The following is a 17,186-nucleotide window of genomic DNA, read 5'->3' as shown; positions in this document are numbered from 1 at the left end:
AAAAAATTTTTTTTTGTGAGTCTGCAAATGCAGTCCCTGTTGGTTCTCCTGTTGGCTGATGAAAACATCCAGTAGAAAAGAATATTTGTAGCTCAAGCTGGAGTTGTGGAATTCTTGGTGACCTGCGAGCTTGGTTGTTTGCTTGCAGTTGTGTTGTTTCACAACTAGGCAACATCATCGGATGAAGTTTTACCCAAGTAGGTAACATCAGATGATGTTACCTAGTTTGTAAATGAAATGTCTGCAAGCAAAGAGCCAAACTCAGGGAGCACCAAGAAAAGGCTCCACTGAAAAGATATCACTTCTGTGACATTCTCTAGCCTTACTATCAGTGTAACCGTTAGGACTTCTCCTTCAGCATCTTAAGAAGAATTCTGAGAACTTTCTGAATGAGCAAGAGACTCCTGGCTATCCCTATAGACCAGGGGTCTCCAAACTCAGCAACTTTAAGACTTGTGGACTTCAACTCCCAGAATTCCTTAGCCAGCTGAGGAATTCTGGGAATTCAAGTTCACAAGTCTTAAAGTTGCCAAGTTTGGAGACCTCTGCTATAGACCAATAAAGAGAATATCTGTAGATCAGGTTTGAAATGAGGAGTCCTTGGTACTCTCTGAGCTTAGTTGTTTTCTTGCAGATGTTTCATTACCCAAACTAGGTAACATTATCAGTACTACCCATCATCAGGTAACATCACTGATGTTATCTAGTTTGGATAATGAAACGTCTACAAGAAAACAACCAAGCTCAAGAGAGAACCAAGGACCCCTCATATCCTTGTAGAATTAAATCCCAGGCTTTCAATCCAGGTTAACACACCCAGCATCTGCTAGATTACACAACCCTTCCCTAAAACTAGATTATCCTCTTCCATCTTCTCACCAATGAAGTCATTTGATTTCCCAATATCGTAATCCCAAACGGTGATTTCCAAGGATTTATGACCAAGTTCTGACTGTTCAATCTCATAGAAAAAGTCCTGCAATGGGGTAGATAAGTATTAAAAGTTAGGAATGTATAGGATCAGACCCCCCTCATTCCCCCAATCACGTAGTGCCTTCCTTGGCTGTTCTTCATTTACCTCGTTGAACTCAGGGTTGAGAGTTTTCTTTTTAACCGTTGTTTTATGCTTTGATTTTTTCTCTTCATCTGGCTTCAGGTAGCTGCCGGAAGAGAGAAGAAGACGGAATGGGAGAGTGGGAGATTAAGCCCGTACATAAAAACATTGTCCTTCTCAGGAAAACAACCAGCGGTGCAAGTGCTAAAGTGCCACCGTAAAAACTCAACAAGAAGTCATAAATCCAAAGCACCGAGAGAAAATGCAAAATGACTATAGCAAATGGGACATCTTCGAACATTAATTCCAGAGTTATTAAAGCGAGTCTAAAAGCTTTCCCAAATGGGAACATTACACATGGTCTCTTGATCGACTGAAGGCTAAAGAAAAGAGCCTCTCTTGAGTCTAAGGCTTTCACGTCCGTAGCAGACACGGGAGAGACTAAATTACATCTTTTCCTTCCCTCCCCCAAACTCTAGACTTCTTCCCATTTCCCCAACCATCCTTAAGCATGGTTGATCTTAATAACCAAGGATTAGAACCCCTCTCTTCCCTTCGTTTGTGCGCATTTCTCACGTTTTTACATAAGGGTCCGAGTAGCCGCATACATCCATAGCAGCTAAGTGGGCGCAGCGGAGAATAGACACCAGTAATCCATGACGTTCGGAGATGTATGTGAGGGCGAGCAGGATGCGACCCCTTTCTTCCAGGGCCCAGCCAGCTGGGGGTTCCAACTATGCAATGGGGGAAAGGAAAGGCTATTGAATGCTTTTGTGTCAAATGCCCACCCTTCGGCCTTCCCAAACAAACTTTTGCAACTGGGTTCACACACATCTTTTCTTTTTTTTAACCATGCCTTGCTGAATAAACCATAATGGCCTAGCTTTGCATAAAGTGCTAGCTAGGTCACAATCCATGTTTATGAAGCACCACAACTGAGTTCACAAACCAAGTAAAGCATTGTATGGGTTACTGCAGGGGTCCTATAGGCACCATGACCTCCACGAATGGCAAAACATAAACTCTACCAATAACCACCTTTAATTTGTTATGGTTCTTTTCATTTTAAAAATGATAATTTGGGCAGTGTCTGCTCTCTTAAACATGGCTTGCTGACCCTTGGCTTAGCTGGTTGTGTGAACTAGGCCTTAGTTAGGCCTTGGATATTTTGAGACCCAGGTGAAACGTTTAGAAGGCCTTGCATTCAGCCTTGGGCTTTTGAATTCCTTGAGCCCAGGGCAGCCTTCCCCATTTTAGGGTCTTCCAGCTGCTCCGAACTACATGTCAGGGTGAGGTATGGCTAAGGACTTGGACTAAGAGCAGGGAGGCCCAGGTTCTACCTCAGCTATAGAAGCTCAGTAGGTGACCCCAAGGTACCCCAAAGGTTTATTGGAGGGCATTCTGCATACACCTCTTGAACTCCTGAACGAAAATAGGTGGGAGGAACATCTAAGGAATATTTCAGCCAGCAGAGTCAACAGTGATGCTAGCTGGGAACTGTAGTTCCCCCACAGCTGGAAGGCATCAGATTTGGAAAACTGGACATGGGATGTCATCTCAAGAGTGGGCTTTCTTTTGCCAATTCCTGCTACAAAGATAATCCCTTCCTAACCTCTCTCTGGCCTACTGCCCTTGTCAGGAACAGCCATAACCCATCCCTCAATCTAGCTTCATGTCGTGGGGGGGGGGGAAGGCCTGCTAGGGAAAGAGGTTGGGAGGGGAAATTGGGGGAGGGCCATCACATCGAGTACTTGAGTGATTGGAGGACCTGGGAGGAACTCTTGAGCAAGTGACAAGCTCAGATCACTTGCACGGATGAGCTGTTGTTTCTTTGCCAATTGGCAAGGGAAGGAGAAGGGGAAGAAACAGAGGGGTGGCTTTGTTTGGGGGTCTGGTCCAGCCCTGCTCCTCAGCAGGTAGGTTCCCTCAACAGCCTTTGGCAGAGAGTAGGTGGTCCATCCCTGACTAACCTTCTGCTGAGGAATTTCAGGTGCCGTCTTTGGGGCGGGAGTAAGATGGGAGAAAAACTCTCACCTCTCTCAGATAGCAGGAGATTCCACGCAGGGCGGCAGTCATGGAAGAAGGGGATGCCAGCTGTTGTGATAGGAGAGAATTTAGCGAACTTTTAAACAAGGGCCCCAGCAAAGTCAAGGGGTGTAAAAGGCCCCTTGGAGAAGTGAGGGAGAATGGGAGAAACTGATGAAGAAATCTAATGATAGGCCCATTAGAACTGATGCGTATTTTGTGCATGTGGCTCTTGATGGTGGTGGAAAAATTAATCTACGTTAATTTGCCCCTAGGAAAACTGAATTCTATGAATGAGTCATTGAGTCTATAATGCAGATTTCCCTGCTCTGATATGGAATGATGGTTTGCAGGACAACACATCCGGCTATGGTAGGGAGCTGTAAGTGGCTTGGGTTGCTTGCCTATTTTTCTTTAGCCATTGGCAAGGGTTGAGGAAATTTGTCTCCCAAAGACTAACATCCTGATTAATCATTTCTCTCACCCACCAGTTTTTTTTTTAAACTTTAAACCAGGCACAGCTATTCATTTATGAAATAAATTGGCTCATAGATTGCTCTGTGTTTCTTCTAGCCTTTGCGTTGTTCTACTAGGAATATTTGATCATTCCAACTGGTGAAAAGGTAGAAATAGTTGTGAAATGCAAGTAAAAGAAAGATATTTGGGTTTGGGGGTGGGTGGGCGGGTGGGCAGGGGGAAATCTCACACAAATTCTAGAGAAAGGCAGGATCTTAAGAGGGAGGGTGGCACACAGCCAAAGTGACCAGCCAAGAAGAGTAACTAAAGGTGTCTCTGGACTTCTAAGCCTCATTAGTGAATCAAATGCAGATAATTACAGAGTCATCGCAGGCTATACAACCTTCTTTGACTTAGCTCTCACCGGTTGTTGCCGTTCTAAGCACAGGTTGAAGTGTCTCTTTTGGCCAGGGCGCAAGCGTCTTAGTGGCACTCGCGTCTCTCCAATGAACTCGTTGTGGGTCAGTTTATCCTCATCGCAGACAGTGATTCTGGGAGGCAGAAACAGAGAGGAAGAAGGGAGAATCACGTGGAGGGAAGACAGCACAGGAGGGGAAGGGAGGCACGGCAGGAGACCTGAAGCAAGAAGGGTGGGTTTTATCTCACCGCAGGGTCTTCCGAGCAATGTCTTCTGCGGTTATCCCATTGTAGATGAGGGCCTCGTTCCACACGGGATTGAGAGTGTTGTGCTGAGTGCGTGTCTTCAGTTTGTTGGCCTGAACAGAAAGAAGGAATTGAAAAGGAAGAACAGAACAGTTGAGAAATGCTGTAGATAGTCCTCAACTTATGACCATAATTGAGCCCAAAATTTCTATTGCTAAGCGAGACAGTTGTTAAGTGAGTTTTGCCCCAGTTTACAACCTTTCTTGCCACAGTTGTTAAGTGAATCACTGCATTTGTTAAGTTAATAACCCGGTCCTTGAGTGAATCTGGCTATTGACTTTCCTTGTCAGAACACTGCAAAAGGCGATCATGTGACCTCGGGGTGCTGCAATTGTCATAAATATGAATCACTTGCCAAGCACTTGAATTTTAATCACATGACCATGGGGATGCTACAACAGTCTGCAACAGTCATAAGTGTGAACTTTTTTCAGTGCCATTGTAACGTTGAACGGTCACTAAGTGGATGGTTGTAAATTGAGGATTACCTGTAAAGGAAAGCCTGCAGCTGGATCTGTTCCCTGCTCTGAGTGCTGGAAAACAGTGTCACGGGATATAAATGGATTTGCAATGTTTCCCCGTCTTCATCACAGGTAGCATTCAGCAGGTTCTGACCAGTTCTGGAGAACCAGTAGCGGAAATTTTGAGTAGTTTGGAGAACTGGCTAATCCCACCTTTGACTGGAGATTTTACAGTATCCTTCCCCTGCCACGCCCACCAAGCCACGCCCACAGAACTGGTAGTAAAAAACATTTGAATCCCACCATTGGTCTTCATCCTGCTAAACTGTTAAGGTTCAGGTAGTCCTTGACTTACAACCAGCACGTCACAATCATAAGTTGTGACAGTCAAAAACTGTGACGATCCAATTTTACAAACTTTTTTGTGGTGGTTGGTAAGTGAATGTGGCAGTCGTAAAGTGGCTTTTGTAGTTAAACTAACACTGCAGCTCTTAAGCAATCCAATAGCTCACTATGGACACAGTTTTGCCAAAAAAGAGAAGTTGGTGCTGGTTTTCAGCAAAACCATCACAAAAATGATCGAGTGATGCCACAAACGGCTGATAAGCGCAGCTGAATGCTGAGCTCCCTCATGTTTTTTGTTTTTTTTTTTAACAAAATTTTATTCAATTTTTCACATAAAAACAAAAAGCTTTTTTTAGTGGACAACATATTTCCGGGTCATCACTTTTACATACAAATATGACAATAGTTATACATTCATATATGCATACTTAATTCTATTATTACCTTTTCCATTTCAAACTTTCCGAAAGGAGAGAAACAAGCAAATTAATCCTAGTTTCTTACATTAATTTCAATCGAAACATATTTTCGTTCCATTTCAATTATTTCAAATATAACCCTTTAATATTTATTTTAAAAATAAAAGTAACAATATATATTTGCCTAATAAAAAAAGAAGTTACCAATGTCTCTCCTTCCTTTTAATAGTCTGTATTAGTTTATTAATTTAAGTAGTTCTTTAATCTGTCATATTTTCTTTCCATCACACATTCTTTCTATAGATTCTAGGTTAATACAAGTTTTAACACACACAAAAAAGAACAAGTATAGGTTTCCCCCCTTTTACTTCCCATTTTTTCTAACACAGAGCAAAGTGATTCGCCTCTTTCCTGTAGTAATTCTCTCATATTTTTAAGTTCCATTTTTAATTCGCGAAGAGATATCATCATTACACACTCTTATATTTTATAATCGTTGAAGTCCACAAAAAACACTTTTACTCTCCTTTCTTCTTCCAGTTTTCTAAAGTTCTCAGTTGTTCCAGCCCAGGGTCTATACCAAAAACGTCAATCAATCCTACAATCAGTCTTTCCTTGCTTCTTTCTTTATTCTGTTTCAGCTTTCTAAGATTCTTACTTTGTTTCAATATTTCTTTATCAACACAAGTTCATATAGAAACAGGATGCTTTACCTTTTGTTTGAGTTCAAGTATTTGCCAGAAGATGGCACTCTCCATTATACAAAGTCTTCACCTTTTTCCCCTATTTTTTTATTTAGGGTTTTTCGAACCTCAATATTCCAGCACAATCCAGTCTCCAATTTGTAAATTTTATTATTATTATTTTTTGACAATCTTAAGTCCAGCTTTATTTTATGCCTGTTTATTGCTGAAATATTTTAATCCAATTTAATTAAATCTTTAGTTCCGGCTTCTTCCTTTCCCAGTTCGAAGCCCCGCTTAGCTGTCAAAATTATTTTCTTATTTTTTTTCCCTGTCCCTATGTATTTCTGCCGTTCACTTTTCTTTTCTTAAAAGTTCAATGTTACCTTAATCCCGGGGTACTTTTTGTTTAGTTGTTTCGCCCAATTGTCCTGGTTCAGATGTTATCTACCTCTTTCTTCCCTCCTGCACACGTCTTAGTCCAGCTGAGTCGTCCTCTTCAGGGTGGCCATTTTAGACCATCGCTTCAGTCGTCTTTGGGGGGGGAAAAGACCAAGCCCAGGAAGGGAGATGCGGCTCCCCTCAACCTGGCTTGTGGCTTCCCCTTACTCCACCGCCCCTCCAAGGCAGCTTCAGCCCCTAATCGCAATGATCGGGGCTCTCCGGCGAAAGAGCACCGACTATAGCCGTGGACAGTCACGATCTACGGTCCGTCAGTGAGGAGGGCTCAACACGGAAGTCCCTGAGCTCCCTCATGTTATGTCCTCCTTTCAGAAATATTTCCTTACCAAAATCCTTACCAGACTCTTGACTGGCAGAGCTTCTAATGTACTAGAAAAATTACTAAAAATCCAGGGAGAAATTCAGAAATAAATCTACTGTAAGGACAGTACTTTTTGTCACCTGTGGTAAACATGTGACAAGGTAAAAAAATTTTTAGGTACAGGTCTAATTTAGAAAACAATTTTTTTTGACTTACTCTGGAAACTGGAACTTTTTTTCTAGGATTCCATTTTTTAGTCCTCAACTTATGACCACAATTGAGCCCAAAATGTATGTTAAGTGAGAATTTGTTACGTGAGTTTTGCCCCATATTACAACCTGCATTGCCAAAGTTGTTAAGTGATTCACTGCAGTTGATAAGTTAGTAACACGGTTGTTAAGTGAATCTTGTTTCCCTACTGACTTTGCTTGTCAGAAAGTCGCAGTAGGAGATCACATGACCTTGGGACACTGCATTGGTCAAAAATATGAACCAGTTGCCAAGCATTGAATTTCGATCACACGACCTTGGAGATGCTGTAAAGGTTGTAACTATGAAAAATGCCCATAAGTCACATTTTTCGGTGCTGTTGTAACTTTGAACGGTCACTAAATGAACTGTTGTAAGTCGAGGACTACCTGTATTAGATAAAGAAATGGGGAGGGAGTGGCAAAATGGAACTTTATTGCTATACATGTTGATGGCTGCAATAATTTTATACACCTCAGAAATGAAAAGAAGTGTTAGCTCCCTCAATAGAGGAACGGATTCAAAAGATGATGGAACAGGTGGAGATGGCGAAGTTGACTGTGCTAATTAGGGATAAGAATGTAAATAGTTTTTTGGTTACTTGGAAACCATTTTTGAACCTTAAAATAAAATGTTAGCTTTGGGGTTTTGACAACCAAGTGGGTTATTGCTATAGAAATGGCTAGTATTTGGTATAGCTAAAAAGTTGGTATTATATCTTATTATGCATCTTATTATGCTGAAATGGGATGTGGTGGCTCAGTGGCTAAGACGCTGAGCTTGTTGATCAGAAAGGTTGGCAATTTGGCGGTTCGAATCCCTAGAGCCATGTAACGGAGTGAGCTCCCGTTACTTGTCCCAGCTTCTGCCAACCTAGCAGTTCGAAAGCATGTAAAAATGCAAGTTGAAAAATAGGGATCACTTTGGTGGGAAGGGAACAGCGTTCCATGCGCTTTTGGCATTTAGTCATGCTGGCCACATGACCACAGAGAGATGTCTTCAGCTTTGTAATGGAGATGAGCACCGCCCCCTAGAGCCTGAAACGACTAGCACATATGTGCGAGGAGAACCTTTACCTTTACTGTACTGAAAAAAGTCAGAAGTCATTGCTTTTTGTTTCTGTTTTTATTTCTTTTCCCCCTCCCTCATTCCTTTCCTTTCCCTTTCTCCCATTGTCTTTAGTTCTAAGAAGTACAGATTTTCCTGTCCACTCAGGTCCGACTCTTGGGCATAGTTCTCATCTCTGTTTCTCAGCCTATAGGGTTTCCTGCCTAAGCAGGGGGTTGGACTAGAAGACCTCCAAAGTCGCTTCCAAATATTCTATTCTATTCTATTCTATTCTATTCTATTCTATTCTATTCTATTCTATTCTATTCTATTCTATTCTATTCTATTCTGTTTTTCACAAAGGCACACGGAACGTTGTTACTTTCTCACCAAAGTTGGGTCTATTAATCTACGTTTTAATCTATTAAAATAGATTAATCTACATATTAATCTATGTTTGCATGCTTTCAAACTGCTAGGGGAGCAACAGCTGGAGCAAGGAATGGAAGCCCACCCCAGTGTATTTTATATTAAGATTTTTTTTTAAATAAAAATATATTTAAAAAAAAGAAAGCTCATGTATATAGCATAGTCCAACATCAGCACAGGAAAGATTTTATGACATTTGTGTTATGATTAATGCTATAAAGTGTTTAAAAAGGTTCGCCAAACTTCAATTCCATGGGAGGCATGGTTCCTGGATTTTTGGATGCATTTTGTACATTAGCTCACTTGAGATACCTTGGTTCAACAATTGTTGTTCTAAGATGCAACGTTTCACCCAGTTAAGGGTTATGATAACCAGAATTTTAGTAGTATACAGATAAATAGTGTGTTAGGCTTAGTGTGTTAGATAAACCTAGCCTATTGTTCCTTGTATAACCATGACTCTAAACCAGAGGTGGGGAGCAATAGCCCCTTTATGACTTGTGGACTTCTGGGAATTGAAGTCCACATGGCTGGCCCAGGAATTTTGGGAGTTGAAGTCTACAAGTCATAAAAGGGCCACCTTTCCCCATCTCTGCTCTAAACCAAGGGCGTCACTCGATTTCATTGAGGGCTGCATCAAGGTTGTGTTTGACCTTGGGAGACTGGGGTGGGTGTGGCCATGGTGGGTGTGTCCAGCTCGACGTCACTCCTGTCAGGGGCACCTGTGGTGGCCTGGGCTCTCTATCAGTGAAAACCGGCTCCCGAGCTCTACTTTCGCCTGTGACAGCTTCCTGAAACCCTCTGCCAGTGAAAATGGAGCTTGTGGCGGAAGACCAGTCCTTTGCTGTTTTGAGGGCAGCCCCATGGGCCAGATCTAAACACCGCACAGGCTGGATCCGGCCCGCAGGCCTTGAGTTTGACACCCCTGCTCTAAACGATTTGGATCCTGTTACTGGGGAATCAGAGTGTCTGCAGAACTGTTGCTTTCATTCAAAAGGCTAAAGTAACCTCGCACAGTTGTAATTCAAGCTCTGCACCTACACGCATGCCACATCAGGACTCCTGTTTTGAAGAGATGCTTATGCTGCATTGGTAAAAGGCTGCTTTTGTTGTTTTCTTTTCTTTTCTTGCTCCCCGCTGTGCACATGATATTGTCCGGTGCAAAGAATCAGAAGGTTAACTTCCAGTTAAGCTGATTTAACCGCTCAAACCTATTCGCGAGAATCTAGCCACCAGGGGTCAGCGCTAAATTGGCACTAGATACAGGGCTGGATTTGCAGCATTTGTGGACATATAAAGATTCTGGGCTGAGTGCTCTCTTGACTATGCCCCCTGGCTCTACCTCTTGTTCTCATACAGCTAGTAGGGATTCATAACTCCTGAGTCTCTTTCTCTTCTCGAATCAGTTATCTGTTGCCCCTTCTGCCCTTAGCATGGGTAAAACTCCTGAGGGTCTAGTTTTGATCAGGATGTGATATGGATTGCATTGTGGTTTTGATTTTCCAGAAAAGTGTTAATTTCATTTGGCCAACCAGTAACAGAAAACTACACACGAGATGTCTATCCCAACGCTGGTGCTACCCTCATGGAGGAAAGAAGATCAGGAATACCTAAACCATCTCTCCATTTCCCCCCGCTTGGCTAATAATTGCTTCAAGATAAGTGGGTGGATTTAGACTGTGAAAACAACACAGGAAAAAACTTATAGCACCTGCTCCTCCCAGCTGCTTCCTACCATCAGGCCTATGCTGCTATTTTTTGAGCATACATAAATAATCATAAATATTAATTTGGAAGATTTGGTCACATATTCCCTTGTCACATCTTTTTTGGCCCTGAGATAATGTAATTTCGGCAATCAGCGGTTTCTTATTCCAAACATCCAATTACAGCTGGTTTAAAACCCTCTTATTATCTAATAAGTTATGCAAAATTTGTGTGCGCTAACTTCAGCATCAGAGGGAATTCCCAGTAGAATGCTGTGGAGAACGTGCGGGGGATGAGCTTTTTCGCCACATGGAGGAGATGGTCCTCAGCGCTCCCTCACGCACAGTGAAAGGATGGTTTGAAGAAAAGGTGTTTTTCATAATCTATGAGTGGCAGTGGTGGTATGCTACCAGTTTGGCCCAGTTCCCCCAAACCGGTAGTAAAAAAAAAGCCTCCAACAATCAGCTGAGAGGAGGCAAAAAAAGCCCCCAAAGAAGAGAAAAGCGCAGGATTGGCCCTCCCACCGGCCCCTGCGCTTTTCTCTTCTTTATCCTCTCAGTTGATTGGCACTGCAGGTCTCAGCTGGTGTGGGGAAAGCTGCGCGTGTGCGTTAGGTGCATGTGCGTTAAGTGCGTGCGCGTTAGGGGTGCACACAATCACCGAACCAGTAGTGGAATAGGTAGGATCCTACTGCTGATGAGTGGTATTGCCACTGTTATTCTTAGCAGCAATTAAATTAATAGGCCTGCCCAAAGATTAATTCCTGTATAAATTATTTCAAAGAATAGAATATGATGAGAGCATTAATATGAAATACTGCATACAGATAGCCCTCGAGTTATAGCGATTTGCTTAGTTCAAAGTTAGAACAGCATTGAAAAAAAATGACATAACAATTTTTCACACTTACGACCATTGTGGCATCCCCAGGATCACATGACCAAAATTCAGACTCTTGGTAACTAACTCATATTTATGACCATTGCAGTGTCCTGGGGTCATGTGATCACACCTGTTGCAACCTTCTGACAAGGAAAGTCAAATGAAGAAGTCAAATTCACTTAATAGCCATGTTTACTAACTTGACCATTGCAGTGATTCACTTAACCACTGGGACAAGAAAGGTCATACAATGGGCAAAACTCACTTAACATGTGTCTTGCTCAGCAATGGAAATTTTGAGCTAAGTTGTAGTCATAAGTCAAGGACTAACTGTGCCCCAGGAAGCAGCAGACCAGCTTAAAGGGGGATGGTCTGCAGTTTTCTTCCTCTGGGGCCTTGTTACCATCACTCAGGATCCAGGCAATTAGGCTACTAACTTAACAATTGCAGTGATTCACTTAACAATTGTGGCAAGAAAACGGGGCTAAACTCACTATGAATGTTTCGCTTAGTGATGGAAATTTTGGGTTCAATTACGGTCATAAATCAAGGACTACCTGTACACTAGGAATAAGCTGAGGATTTTAGGTGCCAAAATGCACCCCAAAAATTGATTTATCCATGGATGGATTTTTAAAAGTATCTGTACATCCTATATATCAAGTGTACTTCTGTATTCCATATATAGTACACGACAAAAGTATGCATATATCTTGTATATAGAGTCATTTTTCTTGAGATGGGAACATATAAATTTGATTAATAAATATATTTTCTTAATGTTGAATTTCATATTTTTAAATGCTTGTTTTTATCTACATATTGTTTTTATTTAATAATTTGCAGAAAATTGATAGAAAAACAGCTTCTGTCCCAAGGCAGTAGCTCTGTTGAATTCTACTGTATAGTGCAGTGTTGGTGTGGTGTCAGGGGTTTTCAATTCAATATGTGGAGTGTGAAGGATGTGAGTTTGTGTTTATTTTCATGGTCATGATGTGCATGGAAGATGGTGTTTGATTTCGTTGTACGAAGTGCAATGCCAATAAAGTAAAGTAAACTAAACTAATTGTACACTGCCCAGGATCACATTTCGTGAGATGGGCAGCTATATGAATTTGATAAATAAGTAAATATGATCATGGATAAGCCCATCCACAGATAAGATGACCCTTGAAATTTTAATCAAAATACCCTGAGAAATGGATAATCTGTGGATTATCCATGGATAAGCCAATTGTGAAAAGTAATACATATAAATATTTTGAGCATCAGTTTATCCACAGGTAGCACATTTTTTTTCCTGGTGTTTTGGTTAAAAATTCAAGGATCAGCTTATCTGCAGATAGGCTTATCAACAGGTATACGCGGCAAATTTTATTTCTTGTTCAGAATGTTTAACGTGAGAGATAAATTTTATTCTCACCAGTTTCTATGCCTATGTCACTCACACATATACACACACACTGCTAGATGGCTGTATCCATTACACTTTAGCTGGTTTTGAAAACTTAAGCAGGATGAGTTCAGGTCAGATGGAGATGGTGAGATGATCTCAAATTACTGCCTTGTAACTGATGTTCTGCCTTTTTAAAATGTCTGTGACGTATCTAAAGAAGGCATGCGGCTTCAGCTGAATGGTTACTGCTGCCATTTTGGCTTTTCTGGCCCTCTGGCTGAGCTCTAAACTGTCTAAGGTCAAAATCGTAGCAACAGAGACGACTTTTGTGAAGTCTACTTTAATTAGATTTATTGAAAAGGGAATTATATTACAACAGTGTTTTTTAGCTTTAACAACTTGAAAAGCTACGTATTTCAACTTCTACAATTTTCCAGTCAGTAAAGCTGGCTGGGGAATTTGGGAAGTTGAAGTCCATATACCTCTTCAAATTGTGAAGATTGAGAAACATCGGATTACAGAAACGTTGACCACTGGAGGCTTTCTCTTCAGTTCCCATTTAATTTCTAAGTGTACTAAATCAAGATCTTCTTAATTCTCCTCCTAGAGTTCTAAAGTTGGATGACTTTTTTTTGGACGGCAGGAAGAATGGGCAAATGTGCTGCAGTGGTAATTTTGAGAGATTTATTTATTTATATCCTGCCTTTATTATTTTTATCAATAACTCAAGGAGGCGAGCAAACCTAATACTCCTTCCTGCTCCTCTATTCCCTAGGACAACAATCCTGTGAGATTAGCTCGGCTGGGATAGAGTAATTGGCTCAAAGTCATTCAGCCATCTAGCCTGATGTCAGCTGGCTTTCATGCTTAAGGTGGGACTAAAAACTAAACCTGGTGATTGTCCAGGCACCTTTCATGCCTAAGGCCAGACTAGAACTCACAGCCTCGTGGTAATTGGCCCAAAATCAACCAGATGGATTTTGTGCCTAAGGCAGGACTAGAATTCACAGAATCCTCATGACTGGCCCAAAGTCACCCAGGCGGCTTTCATGTCTAAAGTGGAACTAGATTTCCCTGTCCCCTGGTTTCTAGCCTGGTGCCTTCTCCACGAGACCGAACCATCTTCCACACTTTCAGACTCCAAGAAGCCTGCAGCATCCCAAGAGAAGGACAAGGCCGCTTCCATATTGTTCCCCCCAAAACCAATGTGTAATGCATGTTTAAGGAGTCAAGCTCGTATCGAAGGGACCTTGATATTATATACTCAGTCACATTTGTGTTTATGTGAGACCAGAATTGAGACACAATAACTGAGATATAAATTTGAGATTGTGCTTACCAAAGATATCTACACAAGAGTAAAAAGAAATAAAATTGTTGACTCTTTTATGTCATGCTGGATATGAATGGAAGGCTTCAATCACAAGCTTGTAGCCACCATCTTACCCTGCTATGACTCCGTTCCGGCAGACCCCCTGCCCCAGGGCTTACCTTACAAGCACCTGGAAGGAGATGTAGTTTGACATAAGGGTCAGCCAAGCCATTAAAATCCATTGGCTTCAGTCCCTGGAAGAAAATAAAACATGGGCATTAATTCTAGTCTATTTATCCTTCCTAAAAGTCTGTAGAGATTCTCAGTCATCCAGGTCATGGTTGTCCCAAAGGTGTTTTTTCAAGAGGCAACTGGAATTTCTTGTTTTTTCTTTGAAGACATTTCACTTCTCATCCAAGAGGCTTCCTCAGTTCTGACAGGATAGTGGGGAATGGAAGGATTTATATTCCTTGCAGACAACTGGTCATTAACATCCTTTTGCTTCAACAACCCTCTAAAAGCATGCGAAGGACCAGCTGTCTGCAAGGAATTTAAATCCTTCCATTCCCCACTCTTCTACCAGAACTGAAGAAGTTTCTTGGATGAGAAGCGAAATGTCTTCAATATAAAAACAAGAAAGTCCAGTTGCCTCCAGAAAAAGCACCTTTGGGTTATCCTTTGTCATTCTTTCAGCATCTACACATATTCAGAGGTCTTTATAAAGTTATCCACCCTTCTCAAAATTATAAAATTCCCGCTCAAAAGTAGATGTTTGTGTTCCCACTCCAGTTTATGCATGTGAAACTCTGAGTTAATTTCTATTCAGCTGTAAGTGTTGTAAGTGGTAAAATCAGCTCGATCCTTTCCTTGAAATTACTTGCTGATTAAAGGGGAGGGTGGCAGGGTTTATTTATTAAAATCCTTCCGCAAGGGATTGGCTCAGGTTTCCACTGAAGGGTAGCTTTGTCTTTTCTCCACAGGCAGCCTTTTTTTGGGAGAAAAGTTCATTTTTTTTTCACTAAGACAATCTGCAATTTAGGAAGGAAAAGAGAAGAATAAGACAGGGAAAAAAGATTGAGAAAGAAAAAAAGAAACGTGTGTGTGTGTGTGTGTGTGTGTGTGTGTGAGAGAGAGAGAGAGAGAGAGAGAGGGAGGGAAAGATAGAAAGAGGGAGAGGGAGGGAGAGAGAGAGGGAGAGAGGGAGGGAGAGGGAGGAGAGAGGGAGGGAGGGAGGGAAAGGGAGGGAGGGAGGGAAAGGGAGAGGGAGGGAGGGAGGGAGGGAAGGAGAGGGAAAAGTTGGTATCTGCATGTGGTGGGGCCTGATGGCTGACCTATTACAGGTAATCCTTGACTTACAACCATTTGTTTAGCGACTGTTCAACCATTCCTCACACTTACGACCCCTGCAGCATGTCCAGTGTCATGTGATCAAAATTCAGGTGTTGGAAAAAGGTATATAGTTACAACAATTCCAGCTGCAGGGATCACAAGATCACCATTTATAAGCTTTCAACAAGCAAAACCAACGGGGGTCGGCAATGGGGAAGCTGGATTTACTGAACAAGTGTGGCAAAAAAAGGTTGTAAAATGAGGCACAACTCATTTAACAATTGCCTTGCTTAGCAATGGAAATTCTGTTCCCAACTGTGGTCGTATGTTGAGGGCTACCTGGATTTTCTTCAGCTCTGCCCTGGAGGAGGAAGAGGAGGCCTCTTCATAGGCCAAAACAAAAATTGCATAGTCTGTTACAGTCTGAATGATTAATACCCCCCACCCTGGAATAGGTCTAGGGAGGGGGATTAGAACATAGAATCACAGGGCTGGGAGGAACCTAGAGGTCTTCTAATCTAACCTCTGTTCTAGGCAGGAAACCTTACACCAGGGGTCTTCAAACTTGACAGCTTTTAAGATGTGTGGACTTCAACTCCCAGAATTCCTCCTCCAGTCATATTAGCTCAGGAATTCTGGGAATTGAAGTCCACACGTCTTAAACTTGCCGAGTTTGAAGACTCTTGCCTTATACCATCCAGGTCAAATGGTTGTTTTGAAACCCTCCAGTGATAGATCTTCCACAACTTCCAGAGGTAAGCCGTTCTATTGAGTAATTGTTCTCACTGTGAGGAAATTTCTCCTTCCTTCTATGTTGGATCTCTCTTTAATAAGTTTTCAAACATTGCTTCTTGTCTTGCCTTCTGGAGCTTTGGAGAGTAAGTTGATCCCCTCTTCTCTATGACAGCCCCTCAAGTACTGGAAAACAACTATCATATCCCCGCTAATCCTTCTCTTTGTTTGACTAGAATTATTCGACATACCTAGTTCCTTTAACTGTTCCTTGTGTGATTTAGCTTCCAGACTCTTTATCATCTTTACTGCTCTTCTCTGCAATCTTTCTAGGGTCCCAGCATATGTTTGGTATCATAGTGACCAAAACTATATGTAATACTAGCTCTGTACCCGTGCTTTGCTATGAAATTGTGTGATTTGGCTTAGTTTTGGGGGAAGAAAATAAGGGTAATAAAATTTTGCCTCTGTCTACTAGCATCCGTTGGTATTCATCTGGCTAGCATCCTGTCAGTGTGTGAGAGAGTTGAAGGCTGTTTGGAAACTGAAGCAGTATTTGCTGTGTGAGCAAGAAGGAGACAACAAGGAGCCTGGGCGTGGCTTAGCTCAACTGCTCTGTATTGAAGCTGGTTACTGCTGTGAAACTAAAACTGAAACTGCTCTCCTCTGCTTGCATTTTGCATTTGGAACAGATTTCTTTTTAGGAGGGGGGAGGGCATAGAACTCCTTAGCATCGGAGCATGTTAATAATAATATATGAAATACTAATGCTCTGATGGTCATTTCGAAAAATCCTTTCTTAGTGAGCACCTAGAAGCCAAGAGGAATATATGTGCCAAATCTCAAGTTTGTAGGCTTTATGGTTCTGGAGATTTTATGATGATGCATGAGTGCTATTTCACTTTTATATATATAGATTCCAACTGTGGTCTCACTAGCGTTGTATAAATCCATTCCTCAACATCCATAGAGTATCTTCACTCTACATACTGACCAGTGGCACTTTCCAAGGGTTTCACAATCACAATCAATTCTCTATCCAGCAATGAATTTGTCGGATTATTCCAGACTTACGAACAGTGAGATGATCTCTGCCATAAGGAACGGAGCACCAAGCTGGATAGTTGATTAACTTTCACTGCAGCAGATGTGGGGAATTCATAACAAAACTGCG

The 17,186-nt window shown here is 41.8% G+C and overlaps 1 protein-coding gene across 3 annotated transcripts in view; it reads right to left on the bottom strand.

Moving 5' to 3' along the window:
* DOC2A (double C2 domain alpha) overlaps window positions 1-17,186 on the bottom strand; it is a 33,316-nt gene that overhangs the window by 4,079 nt on the left and 12,051 nt on the right. For 2 of the 3 annotated variants that reach the window (XM_026682292.2, XM_087945006.1), the window contains 7 exons: window positions 14,131-14,205; window positions 4,202-4,311; window positions 3,960-4,086; window positions 3,089-3,148; window positions 1,631-1,788; window positions 1,079-1,160; window positions 880-976 (listed from right to left, as the gene is read on the bottom strand). In XM_026682292.2, coding sequence (XP_026538077.1) covers window positions 880-976; window positions 1,079-1,160; window positions 1,631-1,788; window positions 3,089-3,148; window positions 3,960-4,086; window positions 4,202-4,311; window positions 14,131-14,205 — 709 coding nt within the window. The remainder of the gene's footprint in view (window positions 1-879; window positions 977-1,078; window positions 1,161-1,630; window positions 1,789-3,088; window positions 3,149-3,959; window positions 4,087-4,201; window positions 4,312-14,130; window positions 14,206-17,186) is intronic. The other variant, XM_087945005.1, reaches the window with a different exon arrangement.

The sequence above is a fragment of the Notechis scutatus genome, chromosome Z (assembly GCF_049901735.1).
Source record: "Notechis scutatus isolate UNSWTSFEM ecotype Mainland chromosome Z, rNotScu1.2, whole genome shotgun sequence".
Lineage (NCBI taxonomy): Eukaryota > Metazoa > Chordata > Lepidosauria > Squamata > Elapidae > Notechis > Notechis scutatus.
Note: the sequence above shows the minus strand (reverse complement) of the source record. Positions and strands in the feature narration are given on the sequence as shown.